Source organism: Pundamilia nyererei, unplaced genomic scaffold (assembly GCF_000239375.1).
Source record: "Pundamilia nyererei isolate P.nyererei 1_Seehausen unplaced genomic scaffold, PunNye1.0 scaffold00186, whole genome shotgun sequence".
NCBI lineage: Eukaryota > Metazoa > Chordata > Actinopteri > Cichliformes > Cichlidae > Pundamilia > Pundamilia nyererei.
The window spans coordinates 996,426-1,010,917 of record NW_005187587.1 but is presented as its reverse complement, the minus strand read 5'-3'; the positions used below and the strand labels follow the sequence as shown (position 1 = coordinate 1,010,917).

The 14,492-nt window shown below is 43.0% G+C and overlaps 2 protein-coding genes across 2 annotated transcripts in view; one reads left to right on the top strand and one right to left on the bottom strand.

Moving 5' to 3' along the window:
* Positions 1-5,593, top strand: part of gna12a (guanine nucleotide binding protein (G protein) alpha 12a) — a 30,289-nt gene extending 24,696 nt beyond the window's left edge. The window contains exon 6 of the mRNA XM_005746994.2: positions 1-5,593. This exon is cut by the window's left edge and continues 3 nt beyond it. Coding sequence (XP_005747051.1) covers positions 1-159 — 159 coding nt within the window. The 3' untranslated portion in view covers positions 160-5,593.
* A 1,538-nt stretch (positions 5,594-7,131) lies between these two features.
* ern2 (endoplasmic reticulum to nucleus signaling 2) overlaps positions 7,132-14,492 on the bottom strand; it is an 11,991-nt gene continuing 4,630 nt past the window's right edge. The window contains exons 12-24 of the mRNA XM_005746993.1: positions 14,251-14,402; positions 13,974-14,162; positions 11,118-11,259; positions 10,836-10,943; positions 10,591-10,681; positions 9,678-9,867; positions 9,489-9,585; positions 9,196-9,395; positions 8,924-9,071; positions 8,538-8,665; positions 8,174-8,297; positions 7,975-8,042; positions 7,132-7,876 (exon numbers count right to left, since the gene is read on the bottom strand). Coding sequence (XP_005747050.1) covers positions 7,694-7,876; positions 7,975-8,042; positions 8,174-8,297; positions 8,538-8,665; positions 8,924-9,071; positions 9,196-9,395; positions 9,489-9,585; positions 9,678-9,867; positions 10,591-10,681; positions 10,836-10,943; positions 11,118-11,259; positions 13,974-14,162; positions 14,251-14,402 — 1,820 coding nt within the window. The 3' untranslated portion in view covers positions 7,132-7,693. The remainder of the gene's footprint in view (positions 7,877-7,974; positions 8,043-8,173; positions 8,298-8,537; positions 8,666-8,923; positions 9,072-9,195; positions 9,396-9,488; positions 9,586-9,677; positions 9,868-10,590; positions 10,682-10,835; positions 10,944-11,117; positions 11,260-13,973; positions 14,163-14,250; positions 14,403-14,492) is intronic.

Here is a 14,492-nt window from a genome sequence, read left to right as displayed (position 1 = left end):
TTCCTGGTGCAGTTGTTTAGTCGTAAGAGGAGAAACCGAGGGAAACCGCTTTTCCATCACTTCACCACTGCGGTAGACACAGAAAACATCCGCTTTGTCTTCCACGCCGTGAAGGACACCATCCTGCAGGAAAACCTCAAAGATATAATGCTGCAGTGACCTTCATGTCATAGACGATGGCCTCTCTGACTGTTAACTGTGAAACCAGCCGTGAATCCAGGCCTGGAGGACTTCTGAGAAGGTCTCCTTTGATCTGAAGCAACACTGACCTGTGGAACCATCACTTGACCCACGCAGAGTGGATCTTAGTGACCTCTGAACCTGTGGAGCCCTGAAGCAACTCTGGACGTTTTGGCCCCTGTGGAATCTCTATGTTTAACCTGTATAAATGTGTGAATGCTGTAAAAAAAAAAGAAAAAGAAAAGAAAAAAGACAGTGGGCTTCTCCTTGCACAGGTTCCAAGATGTGTAAAAAATGTAGAGGAAAGCACCAACTACATGACATGAGCACTGAACGTTGTTTTTCTCTTCTGTATATAAGACTCATGACAACATGTCACTAAACCCAGTCAGACTGCTGCCTGTTGAAATGTAGCTCGAGCTGTGTGAAGACGCCGCGGGAGGGGAAAGAAGCGCAAAGAAAGAAAACGAGGAGGAAAAACACGAGGTTTGGAGCTGAAAAATACTCTCTTAAAGTACACCTGACAGAGGGAAGGGGGTTTGGGGTCCATACTGGTCATATGCTGTGTTATGTGAAAAGGTTGCACAAGTGTTCCTGTCAATGAACTTCAGCAGAGGAGTGAGACTGAGCTGCGCTACACCGCTCGTCCTCTCCTGCCCCGTCTTTTCTTTCCTCGTCTTGTGTTAATTCTCTTGTTCCCGCCATTGTTCGAGAGGTCAACAGCTGCAGATAACAAGTCTTATTCTTCTAATCCCACTCCTTCTCGGCACAATAGACACATTGTTCTTCTCCTCAGAAGTAGACGGTCAAATTAGAGGCTCATCTAAGCTCTGAAAAGTGCACGCAGCTCCTGGTTTCGTATGAATCCATACACCTTTCCCGAGCTTTTCTCTCCCTTCTGTGATTTCCATAGCATCCCAGTAGATGCACCACAATAGCCTAGACTTGACCTGAGGCAGTATAAAATGAAATATAGTAAAAAGTATTTTAAAAAATCTACAAAAAAGCTTTGGCTTCTGGTTACACTGCTTGTTCCTGTTCCCTTTGTCCCGTAAACGTGCCGGGAACAGCAGAAAATGAAGAGATTGAACTGCAGATGACCTTATCCCCGTGTTTCTTGTAGCCATTTTGGACTTGTAGCAGTCGGGGTGGGAAGCCTTCCTAGCAAAAACACTGAGACAATGACAAGTGACTTACACAAGCCAGACTTTTTTTTAAAAAAGAAACAAAAAATCATCACAGGGAAGCGAGTTTAAACACGTTCTGGTGACTGGCGAGTCTGTGATTTCCTAATGAGTTCCTAGAAAGTATCCTGAACAAAGTAGTTGGCCGTGTAAGGAAAACAGGAAGCTGCCAGAAAGAAGTGCTGCCTTCAAATCCAAATATTTGATTACTGTCAGAAATACAAGTTCAGTGATAAGCGACGGCTAGAGATCATTTATTTAAATGTCCGCTGCATTGAAAACAAGAAGAAAAAAACTCGGATTTTAATTTTTAAAAATACAACATACTTAAATTTTGCAATCAAAACAATTTCACTAAAGATGTTCCAATATTTTCAAAAAGCTTTGGTCAATGCTGCGTATATGAAATTGAAAGAACGGCTCAAGGTAACAAATTCACAGATCATTGGTCATCATCTGAAAACCCTCGGGTGTGTCCAGCGTAAGTCTGATCTAAGACTTCCTGTTCCATTGATTGCCGATTGTTTATGAATGCAGTTTTTTTGGGTTTTTTTTAAAAAAAATCAGGTGATGGCAGATGTTTTTTTCCAAATTGCACATCGGCAAATGTGTTTCTCTTGTTCATCTGTCAGACGTTCTTGACTGCAAATGGAAACCAGAGCATTTTTGGTGCCTGTTGACCTTCAGACAATTTCTATGCATATTTAAACAAATATGTGTATCGCCGTGCTCCTCTAAAGTTCCCTCCAGCTTTATATGAAGTTTCATAGTGTCCTTGAGCTCATTGTTTTGGTTTTAGAGTCTCCAAAGTTACTTGTTTGGTTCACTCTCACCACTCATGGCCTTGTTTCCATCCCAAAAAAGTCCTAAAAACCAACCACACTGCACTTCTTTCCGAACGCTAAACTGCAGCCGGACAAAAATAGCAGCCAGCCTGTGAACATAGTGGACTATTTAGCAGCTGAAATGTCAGATATTTGTTCAGCAGGAGGTGCAGAGCGAAAACCGAAAAAGCCACAAGAGAGTTTATATTACCCAGTCCATCAAGATGTCTTGATTTGATTGATTTGAATGTAATGACTGGATTTTTTTCTGCATTGGGTTAATCTGATAACTGCAGAAATATTTCGTTCAGTGCAAGTTTTTCCAGTGTCAGACATGTAATGTAGGTATAAAGGTGAAATTATAAGTCAAGTAACCAGCAGGTTAACTATGAATGCAACCAGTCACAATCTGTCCTGTTACGTAGCTTATCTGCAGTTTTAACAAACGTTATGCACTGATTTCTGATGGTGGTTAACTGCTCACAGGAGCATCCCTCATACTTTGTACATTTTTAAAAACTACTTTTTTCCCTCCAATCAAGTGAGGTTAAGTGAAAACCCCTGATTTGCATTTCGGTATGCAGCAGTCGGACACAGCCGGGCTGCTCTTCCCACCCCGAGTAATAAGTCTGCATTGCCTCGAAGGCGAATGAGTCAAACCGGGAACGTTCCCACTCTCGCCTCGTTCTGATACTGTATTAAAACTGTTTGTGTGGATAAATCCTGTACATTAATTACTGTAAGTATGTGACTGATACTGTGTGCACATCCTAAAATACAAGCGGCACTCTGTCTAACGGTATCACTGTAACTATAACTGCTCTGTTGGTGTTGTTAGCTAACCTACCTTGTTTTCCTCTCACGCTTAACTTTTTTTTTTTTGTCGTTTTGTTTAATTTTGTAATTGTCGTCATTGCACTGGATGTGTCCGAGAGAAAATGAGCAGAAAGGAAAACGCCTGGGGAAGAAAAAGGCAATGAAACAAACAAACAGATGCAGACGCTGAAAGGCGAACAGGAAGAAGGTCGGGAGGGTTGGTGGGGGGGATGAAAAGAGGGAGGTCTTCTGCCTTTGTTTTTTTGTTTTCCAGTGCCTTGGCTCTGTGCTCTGTGGTGAAATACACTGCCGTTTGCTGACACGCTGTTTCTTTATTTTCTCAGTGTGGCCGTCTTTTGTGTGCTTGAGTGTGTATGCGGTAAAGCAAGAGGTCGAGACCCTCTGAGCTGGAAAGTGAAGAGTGGTAGAAAGATTAGTGGAGAGGAGTTGAGGGAGGAGGGGTGGGGGGGCAGATAGATGTGAGGGTTTTTAAGAAATGTTTTTGAGCTCCGAAGGAGAAACGTGGGGGGAAATAAATTCATATATGTTTTTCTAATGTCCTGGGGCCGTTTAATCAGTATTTATGAACACGAGAAGCTCTCTTGCGAAGCCAGAGAGTTGAAGCTCCTGATAAGCAATGTCACACTGATCTACAACCTAGGCTAACTGTAGGCCCTCATCCCACATAATGTAACATGAAACTCATCAGCCAGAGCTATCAGACCACTGGGCATGAGAGTAAAGCTGAAGTCGGGCAATATCTCTGTTACCCAGCAGAGTCTGACCTTTGCTTTGGCTTTTAATCAGAGGAGCTCTGCTGCATAACAGACTCCAAGTCTCAGGAGAGAGGGAGGGAGCCCAGAAACAACTAGACCAGAGTTTTAGTGTTGTTTTAGAAATCACTGGTTAACATAGATTTATTTACACAGGAAGTAAGCAGAGTGTAATTTAAGGTCCGCTCAGGCACGCCGCAGAAATGAATGTGACAGCCATACGAGAGCTCCCGGCTCCAAAAGAACACTGGAGTGACCTTGTGAATGGGTAGGCGCAGACTAAGGGGGGAGGGGGGGGACAAAGGGAGGAAGAGGGAATACAGGGAAAAGTAAGAGGATAGAGGGAGGGAGAGAGGAGAAGGGGGAGGAGGTCATGTTTCCTCTGTTGAGCCCACTTCCTGTCCTGATCCCAAAATGGAGAGACTCAGAATGACATCGCTCAGGCTGTTTCGATCGCCTGCCCCTCTTCACCCCACAGCACAAACTCTCACACACACACACACACACACACACACACAGATCAGAGAAAACCCAACCAGCCTCCTGCGGTGTCGTACAAAGGAGATGAGAGGAAAAAGCAGGGAGCAGAAAAATATGTCCCAGTGGTCTCTGAAACATAAGGAAGCATTCGTTTATAGAAGCTGAGAGGCACAGGACATTTCGTCCTCGCACTGCATTTCAACGTTTGTGTCTGATGTGTAGCCTGTGTGTGTGTGCGTGCGTGAGTGTGAGAGAGAGTATCAATGCTAAATTCTACACCATAGTCAACACCAGCAGGCCTGTGCAGGATATTCTTATAGTTGAATTCTATTCAACCAAAGGAGGAGTTTATTTCAAAGTGAAAATATAAAATTGGGGTAGCACATTATAATAATGTCACACTGTTAAGCATTAGAGAGGTATTAGTAAGGTGCCTAATTCAGTTTTGAACAGTGAATATTCTATATACTTGCATATTATTTATATGATAGTTAGCACTAATTAAGATGGGTATTTATATGGGTGCACTGCAGCCATCCAGTCTTTATGTGCAGCTTGCTAATAACGACTCACTTCTCTGCCAAAAACAAACCAAAATAAACACAAAATGGCAGGAAATAATGCAAAGCTTTTTAATGCAATGGATAAAAGGTGATTGTAGCCATTTTTATTATTTTGCCTCTAGCAATCAAAGTAAATAAAGAATAATGTAGAAACACCATTTTTAGCCACAAACCACCTCACAGAAATCAAAAGAGGACTTCTGTTTGTTGTTACAGCAATTTTCTGTAACATAACGTAATTGTTGCCTACCCGAATATCCACAGGCCTGAGAGCCATCACGCACATTTATCTGTTATCTGTGTGCGAGTGTGTGTGACTGTGGGTTCGAGTGTGTATACAGCTGCATGTGTGCAGCGCAGTGAATTTGGTCTCATGACTTTGGTTAAGCTGATGTTTCCCTAAGGCTGTTTTGATTGGACCTACAGCTGAACTCTGATATTTAATAATGAGCCGGGTACTCCCTCTGTTTTTCTCCACACCCACACACACACACACACACACACACACACCAAACGACTGAATCAGAGATAAACGAGCATAAAGTATGAACGAGTGGTTCATTAGCTGATGATTTGGTCATGACAGATAGCTGCACCCCAGGCTTTCAGATCATTAAACCACTTCTGTTTAAGTTCACACTGACAGTGGAATTAACTGATGTCTGACATCTTATCTGCTCTACGGGATGTGTTTTTGAGGGCAGATTGTTAATCAGGCCAAAGCGAACGCAAGAGAACAGTTTTACATGTTTGGACGGTGACCGCATAAACACAAGTACACAGCTGTTACTTAATAACTTTAATAATAATAATAATAGATTGCATTTATATAGCGCTTTTCGGGACCCCTCAAAGCGCTTTACAATTCCACTGGTGAAGGCAAGCGACAGAGGCGAGGCTGCCATCGCGTCCTCGGCCCCTCTGGCCATCACCAGTAGGGGGTAGGTGAAGTGTCTTGCCCAAGGACACAACGACCGAGACTGTCCGAGCCAGGGCTCGAACCGGCAACCGGCCGATTACAAGACGAACACCCAACTCTTGAGCCACGATCGCCCTACAATCACAATTCTGTTTAATGTATGACAGCAATTTAGAAGCCTGCGACTTCCTCTTTACTTCTAGCCTTTACCAAGAAAAGTCATTTACATGATCAGCGCTGGGCATGTCTCCCTCTGCTGGAGTAAAATAGGCAATGCAGCATTTTTACTGTGATTCAATGATTCTGTTTTTACTGTGTAACTCTGAATAAATAATAAAAATAATACATAAAAATGAAGCAAAGTCAGTTTAGTAGTTTTTTTTGTCGTTTTTTTTTATTTTTATACCCACTGACATTTTCAAATGGTAAGTACCTCTCTGGCACATTCATCTGCACAGGAATGACATTTTCTCACCAGGATAAACAATTGACATCAGAAAAGGAAATGTCTGAAATGAGTCTTTGCTTATTCAAAGTGTAAAAAAAAAAAAAAAAGTCTTTACCTTCTTCATCTTTAAGTCTTGCTTTCCACCATGTCTCACTCTGTTTAATGCTGCAAGTGCTCCTGTTAGGATTTAATAACTTGGATTTGAACAAATTTATTTTTCTTCAACGTGAAGACAAAAATGGGTGTACCTGGCATAAAACCAGGGGTCAATGTGTGTGCAAGTGTCTTTATGTCTCTCTGTGTGTCATTAGTGGGTGGGTGTGAGTGAATGTGCGAATGGTCGGAGTGTTTTGTGCACATATGTGCGTGTGTGTGTGCGCGCGTGCGTTCTGGTGTGGTTGTTGGCCCGTGCCCTGGAGGCGGCTTGGACCTCCCTCTTATCGGGAGGCTGCTGGGTGGTTCTTGGGCACCAGTTTTTGACTCGTACCAGGCTAGCCAGCCTCTACCACGGTCAACTGCCAGTTGCTTCGGGTCTGCTGGGACTCTCACCCTTTAGCCGTGAGCACCCAATCTCGGGCCTCCCCTCTTCTCCTGCTGGGATGGGCGTGCGAGATGTGTGGCCTCAAGTCTTCTACCAGAAATAAACTTCCAAGTTTTCACAGCTTTACCCACGTATGAAGTGTGTCAGTGATGTCTGACTGTGATATTCACTGTATTCTCTTTAGTGGGCAACATGCCTGGGTGGAGCTGTATAACTACCTTCACTTATGCAGGTACGGCACTGTCTCCAGAACAGTTAAAGAAAGCACAGCACGAACATTAGTGTGTAGCCTTGTGTAACTGTGTACCTCAGTATCTGCGGTGTGTGCTTTACCTACAGCTTCAACAACGTTTGCACACCTAGTTATTATCCTCTACGCTGACAACATGAAGACAAGATCTGCTGCAGTTCTTCAGCACACTCTTTAATCATGTCAGAGTTATTATGCATCAGTCTACATGATTCTGTCAACCTGTAAAACTATCCCCACTGTCAGAGAGGCTATTTTCAGTAGTTAATATAACTTATCATAATTTTACTTCATTTGGTTTCAGTTCAATAAAAGCGGCCATCACTGTGTTTTCACCTTTGATTTTAACTTGTGCTACACAATGTACTTGCTCAAGGGCAGGTTATTTTCTACACAAATAAACACAGCACCTTATGACCAGTCAATTCTCTTTTAAAATAAAAAAAAAAAAAAAAAGTAATTTGACTGAGATCTAGTTTAAAAACATATCCTATTATTAATACAAATATATACATTCTTTAAGTAGGGAAGAAATAAAAAATACAATAAAATTAATCTATAAAACAACCCCAAGTTCTATAAAAATATTTTCAGAGCAGCTGCAACTTCCCCTGAAGAACAGCACAGGCTTTACAAAAGCAATAACAGGGTACAGTCAGGGATTTCTTTTACTTGGCCCTGCACATGAAATGTGGAGTGCATAGCCTTGTGAAAGCTATTTGGCATTGGGGGGTAGGTAGTAAGGGTGAAACAGTCTTTCATGGGCACAGATTTGCAGCGCAGCGTGTGTGTGCATCAGTAACCGTGGAAACCGTGATGTGAAGTACCCGACGAAGCCTTCGGGCAGCTCACCAAGAGTCTCCTGCACCTCTGGTGGGAGCTCGTGGTAGTGATGCTTCTGTAATGTAAATGCAAAAAACAAAACAAAAAAAGTCAAAAAACATAAAAAGTTGAAGATAATTCTGCATGAATCTAATGATTGTAATGCTGGCTGACCTTATTCCTCATGGCTCTCAGCAGGTCTCTCACTGAGTTTCCTTTATAGGTCCTGAACCGCCTCAAGTCTGGGGCGCCCATGGAGGAGGAGGGGGGAGAAAAAAAACAAAAAAAAAAAACAAAGCATTACAGGTTTATTGTCCTGCACAGATGTTAAGCATGCATGTAGAGCTACGAGGGTGCGTCTGTGTGTGCAAACCTGTCTGCAGAGGCACGGAGATGTGCATCCTCCAGTTGGTTCGGACGACTAATCTTCCTGCAGTTTCTAATCTGACAACAACTGGACTGTCCGCAGGCTCCTTCTCTATGCGGTCACTCACATCCTTTAAACAAACATAGACATAAAAATAATAAATAAATAACACTGCTCACAGAATCTGCAAACACAAAGCAAACAAAAAGAAATTCGCCACAACATCTTTTCATAGCCCATCTCTAAATCTCAATATCAATAAAGTAGAACGTTTAAAGTAGAAATAATAAAAGTAATCATTTTATTATTAGATTTCAATGTCTACATGCAGCTATAAACGAGTGACCACAGAGCAACTGTGGCAACACACCTGGAAAAATAGCAGCTGCTTCTCGGGGCTCCAGAAGAACGGATGTTTGAGCACGCAGGCGGTGGAGGGGCGTGACTCCACCTCAGCACTGATCATCTGCTCTATCAGATCCTGTGCGATGACATCATCTAATAAGACCAGCAAATATAAATGTTTTCCAGTTAGTAACATGTGATGTGATCTGAGCACAGTTTACAAAAGAGGCCAATCAAAGCATCAATTTCACGCAGGTAACTGGAAAAACTGCAGCCAAAAGCATCTTTGAACTGATGAACCGATTCAAAGTCTGGTGGCTAAACTGTGCTCACGTATGAAAGCATGGACAGTTTTCCATTTTCACATCATAGGACCTACTAAGGAGAGAGGCACGAGTGAAAGACACTCACCATGTAAATCCTCCATAAAGTGTGAGAGCGAATACTCTCCTGACAGGATGTTGACCTGTCTTCTCAGTGCATCGCCAAAGGGGTGCTGCCCCCTGCTGATTACGTAGTAAAACACACAGCCTGCTGAAAACACGTCCACGGCTGCTGTCTGGAAAGATGAGACGAGAAACACCTTTACCAACAGGCCAATGAAGTACTTCTCACTCTAAACACCAACCTGGCTTATTATTGAGAAGAGTTTAGCAGTTTTTATAAAGATGTTTGCAGCCTACCGGTTTATTTTCAGGGTTGTCTCGCAGCACTTCAGGAGCTATCCACCCTTCAGTTCCTGGTATTCCAGAACGCAAAGAGAAGCTGCTCCGACCGTCGGGAATCTTCTTACAGAGCCCAAAATCCGAGATGAGAGCTCGGACCCGACCCAGTGCGCTCGGCCCAGAAAGCAGGATGTTTCTAGGCTTCAGGTCACGATGGACTAGACGGATAAAGGATGGAGGAAAGGTAAGTGTAAGTAATAGTGTATGTAAATGTATGTGTGTGTGTGTGTGTGTGTGTGTGTGTCTCAGACCTATATTGAGTGAGTGGAGATGTGAGAGGCCACACATGGTCTGTTCCAGCAGAGTTATAGGACTCAGCTCAGGAAAGGAGGACGGATCTTCCACATACTGCAGTGAATACAGACAAAACAAATGTCTTAGAGATAATTCAATTAACAGTCAAAGTGGAGATCTCAGTGACAGTCCACTGTAGCGCCAACCTGTTGCAGAGTTGCAGTGCACAACTCGATGGCGATGTAGGTGAAGAGGTGGTCTCGCTCTGTGCAGAAGTATCGGATGACGTTGGGGTGCGTGTCGGACTCTCGCAGGAGCTGCACCTCTCGCTCTGCCACCTCGAAACACTCTGGCAGAATTCGCTTCACGGCAACGAGGCGGTCGTCAAATTTACCCCTAAAATCCCCATAACATGATTATGTGCATGTGTGTTGTTCAAAAAGATTTCGATGTTTTGCTGTTATAGAGAGTAGGAGTACGAAATACTGACATCTGTGTGCTCTGTATTTTGGTGCTTGTAATGTTTTCAAAGACATGAGTCAAGTTTTTCAACCTGTGGTCACCTTAGCTTTGAATGAGTTCCTATTCACATCCAGTCACACCACTAGCTATAGTATAGACCTTAGTAAAGTCAAAAAACACAATCAGATAAACATCCATTTCTTCCCTCTCTAGTTTTTAACTCTTTACCCGTTCACAGCCTACCAGGAGTAACCCTTGAAACCTTTGTTTCCTGATTGGAGCGTTTCTGTATTGATGCATGCAGGTTAGTGAGGATTGTCTCTGCCTAAGCAGCTACCCTCAGAAAAACAAAATAAGAAAACTATCCTAATGGTCATCAAACCATGTCTTTATTGACATACACTGAAGTGTAAAAACTCATCATTTTGGGTGCAGAGGAGGTGTCATCCTCATCCTTATTAAGGATAATGATTAATATCGTAATCATGAGGAAAACATACAGAGAATTAGTGCTGTTTGTGATGGGCACTGAAAACAGCGTGCTACGTTTTATATGCTTAAGAAGAATTCTTGACAAAAATATGATACAAGTTTTCTCTTTTGCTTAAAATCATGAAAATCCACTGATACAGTTTTCTGCTTACAAACATATCGTACCTGAAGACAAATGTTCCTGCAGAGCCGTGTCCGAGCACCTCAGAGGGACTGAAGCAGATTTTACCCACGTGCACCTCCTCACTGTTTTCTTCTGAGAAATAGAAAAAAAGAAAGAAAGGAAAACTAAATGTAGCTCATCTTTAAGGTGAAGGAGCAACAGTGATTCCCCCCCAGTAATGCTTTCTGTTGAGTTTTTATACCCAAAAGCATCTTGAGGCAAATTTGCCAAGTATGCTGCGTTTCACCTGCTGTGGGTTTGTGTCCATTCTTGCCATTTTTATCTCCATGCGATGTGTTGCTGCTGCTGCGACTGTGAGGACTAGGTGGAGCTTCTGTAGATGCAGGCAACGGGTCTAGGTGTAGATATGCAGTCTGAATAAGACTCTTGCAGGTATTAAAACTTATACTGAGCCCAGGTTAATCTGGGCCTCAATAATGACAGGTTTTATTAATTCTTCATTTCTCATCACCATCACTGCACTCACAAGCACAGAGCGATAGAGAACTTGGTTTTTTAAGTTACACACCGCTTGAGATGTTTGCATCAGTAGAAGGAGGTGGGTCTGAAGAAACCAAGGTTTGTGCCTGCGTATTTGTCTGCATGCGCTGGAGACGAGACTCAAAGGCTTCCTCCAGCTGTCTTTGAGCTTTCAACTGCTGAGCTGCACGCTGGAGAGACACATATCGATATACAACACATCAAACAAGAAGGTTGAGTTCAAAAGGTCAGTACTGAAAATATAAGATTAGTAAACTGTCCACACACTCAAAAACATGGCAACTGCGATTCAGTCTCAGTAGTGTGGAAACTCCACATAAGCCAATTAAAAGAAGCTTAAAAACAAAAACAAGACAAATAAATGTGCACTTTATCTGCAGTTTGTTCCATAATCGCTGTTTCAAACTATGATTTATTAGATTAAGTGGGGAATATACAGTGGGGCAAAAAAAGTATTTAGTCAGCCACCGATTGTGCAAGTTCCGCCACTTAAAATGATGACAGAGGTCAGTAATTTGCACCAGAGGTACACTTCAACAATTCGTAAATTAGGGTGGAAAATAAGTATTTGGTCACCTCAAACAAGGAAAATCTCTGGCTCTCACAGACCTGTAACGTCTTCTGTAAGACACTTTTCTGTCCCCCACTCGTTACCTGTATGAATGGCACCTGTTTGAACTCATCATCTGTATAAAAGACACCTGTCCACAGCCTCAAACAGTCAGACTCCAAACTCCGCCATGGCCAAGACCAAAGAGCTTTCGAAGGACACCAGGAAAAGTATTGTAGACCTGCACCAGACTGGGAAGAGTGAATCTACAATAGGCAAGCAGCTTGGTGTGAAAAAATCAACTGTGGGAGCAATCATCAGAAAATGGAAGACATACAAGACCACTGATAATCTCCCTCGATCTGGGGCTCCACGCAAGATCTCATCCCGTGGGGTCAAAATGATCATGAGAACGGTGAGCAAAGATCCCAGAACCACACGGGGGGACCTGGTGAATGACCTGCAGAGAGCTGGGACCAAAGTAACAAAGGTCACCATCAGTAACACACTACAACGGCAGGGAATCAAATCCCGCAGTGCCAGACGTGTTCCGCTGCTGAAGCCAGTGCATGTCCAGGCCTGTCTGAAGTTTGCCAGAGAGCACATGGATGATACAGCAGAGGATTGGGAGAATGTCATGTGGTCAGATGAAACCAAAGTAGAACTTTTTGGTATAAACTCAACTCGTCGTGTTTGGAGGAAGAAGAATACTGAGTTGCATCCCAAGAACACCATACCTACTGTGAAGCATGGGGGTGGAAACATCATGCTATGGGGCTGTTTTTCTGCCAAGGGGACAGGACGACTGATCCGTGTTAAGGACAGAATGAATGGGGCCATGTATCGTGAGATTTTGAGCCAAAACCTCCTTCCATCAGTGAGAACTTTGAAGATGAAACGAGGCTGGGTCTTCCAACATGACAATGATCCAAAACACACCGCCCGGGCAACAAAGGAGTGGCTCCGTAAGAAGCATTTGAAAGTCCTGGAGTGGCCTAGCCAGTCTCCAGACCTCAACCCCATAGAAAATCTGTGGCGGGAGTTGAAAGTCCGTGTTGCTCGGCGACAGCCCCAAAACATCACTGCTCTCGAGAAGATCTGCATGGAGGAATGGGCCAAAATACCAGCTACTGTGTGTGCAAACCTGGTAAAGACCTATAGTAAATGTTTGACCTCTGTTATTGCCAACAAAGGTTATGTTAACAAAGTATTGAGTTGTATTTTTGTTATTGACCAAATACTTATTTTCCACCCTGATTTACGAATAAATTCTTTACAAATCCTACCATGTGGATTCATGGATTTTTTTTTTTCACATTCTGTCTCTCACAGTTGAAGTGTACCTCTGGTGCAAATTACTGACCTCTGTCATCATTTTAGGTGGGGGAACTTGCACAATCGGTGGCTGACTAAATACTTTTTTGCCCCACTTTACTTTTTTCTTTGCTAATCACATACACTCTGTAGCCTATTAAACTCTGCAAAAACAATACTTAGGAAATGCATATATATGCAGGAAGGTGCTACTGAAGCTGTGAGGATAAGCTTTGCTGTAAATATGATGTGTCTATCACGCAGTGGCACTGAGCAAATAACCTGCTGCAATAACTGAATGTCCTGTTCATGATATGTGGCGTGACACGATAACAGCCTGAGGCTTAGTTACTGTATCTGGCTGAAACCCGTCCAGAAAGCATATTTGTTTCTATTCCAAGTGCTGCTGAGGGGAGCTTCAACAGCCCAAAAAATGAGACTCAGACACAAAAGAGGCTGCATTTTAAAAAGCATTACAGCCCTCGGTTTTTCAAACAGAATGGAAACGCTCTTCATCTCTCGCTTGTACTGTCACCATTTATTACCAAGCCCACATGAGTAAACAACAGCTGAAGATGAAACAATGATCTCTGTTCTCTAAGGGTCAATGAACATGCTGGAATAGGAACACAGCTTTCTAACTTAAGTAGAGGAACAAGGTGGGTGGAGGAAAACTGGGAGCAGCAGGAATTTTTCCATCACACTGTTTTGGATTTAATGACAATCACAGGTCACTTACAGGGGCATCCCACCTGCCACCATTAAATCAGAGCACCTTTGTCAGAAACCCAGACAAAACCATAAATTCTCACCTTTGTAGTTTGCTTTTCTTTCTAAAACATGTAATGACTTTATTAATGAGCAGCGGTTTACTCCCATTTCTCATGTTCATACTAAGGCATGCTCATAAGCTTATATGGGTGATACTGCATATTCTTGATTAGAAAGGAGGGTTAGTCATCACCTCATTTAATTCTTTTAAAAAAAAGAAAAAAAGAAAAAAAACAAGCAAAAACTCACGATGGGATATGTTAACATGAAGGCGAGCCATCCTCCCAGCAGCAGAGTCACAACAGCCAGAGTCAGACGGTCCTGAGTCACATAGAGAGGCAGCACGGTGGCTGACCTCTGATCCTGTCCTGATGTCTTCCCATCAGCCCCTCCTTGGTTAGCCTTAGCGTCACTATGTCTGCCAGCTAATGTTTGAAACTGAGATACACAAGAAAGAGGAAAAAAAAAAATTAGATGATGAGGATACTTTTTAAAAATTTTTTATTTATTTTATGTTGTGACTCACATAGCGCTGATGGTAGTGGGAGGCAGGGGACAACGGGGAGGCAGTGGAGGCAGAAGATCGAGGGGGGATGACCGCCTCACCAGAATGCTGCAGGGTGGTGGGAAAATCTCTCAACATGGTTGTGTGGGCTACTGGGGGGAGCTCATGGTGACCTGAAGCAGCAAAACACAGATCAAATACATTTACATCTGCACAAGTTTTTTGTGGGATTTTGTTGTTTTGTTGCTTGTTTGTTTTGTTTG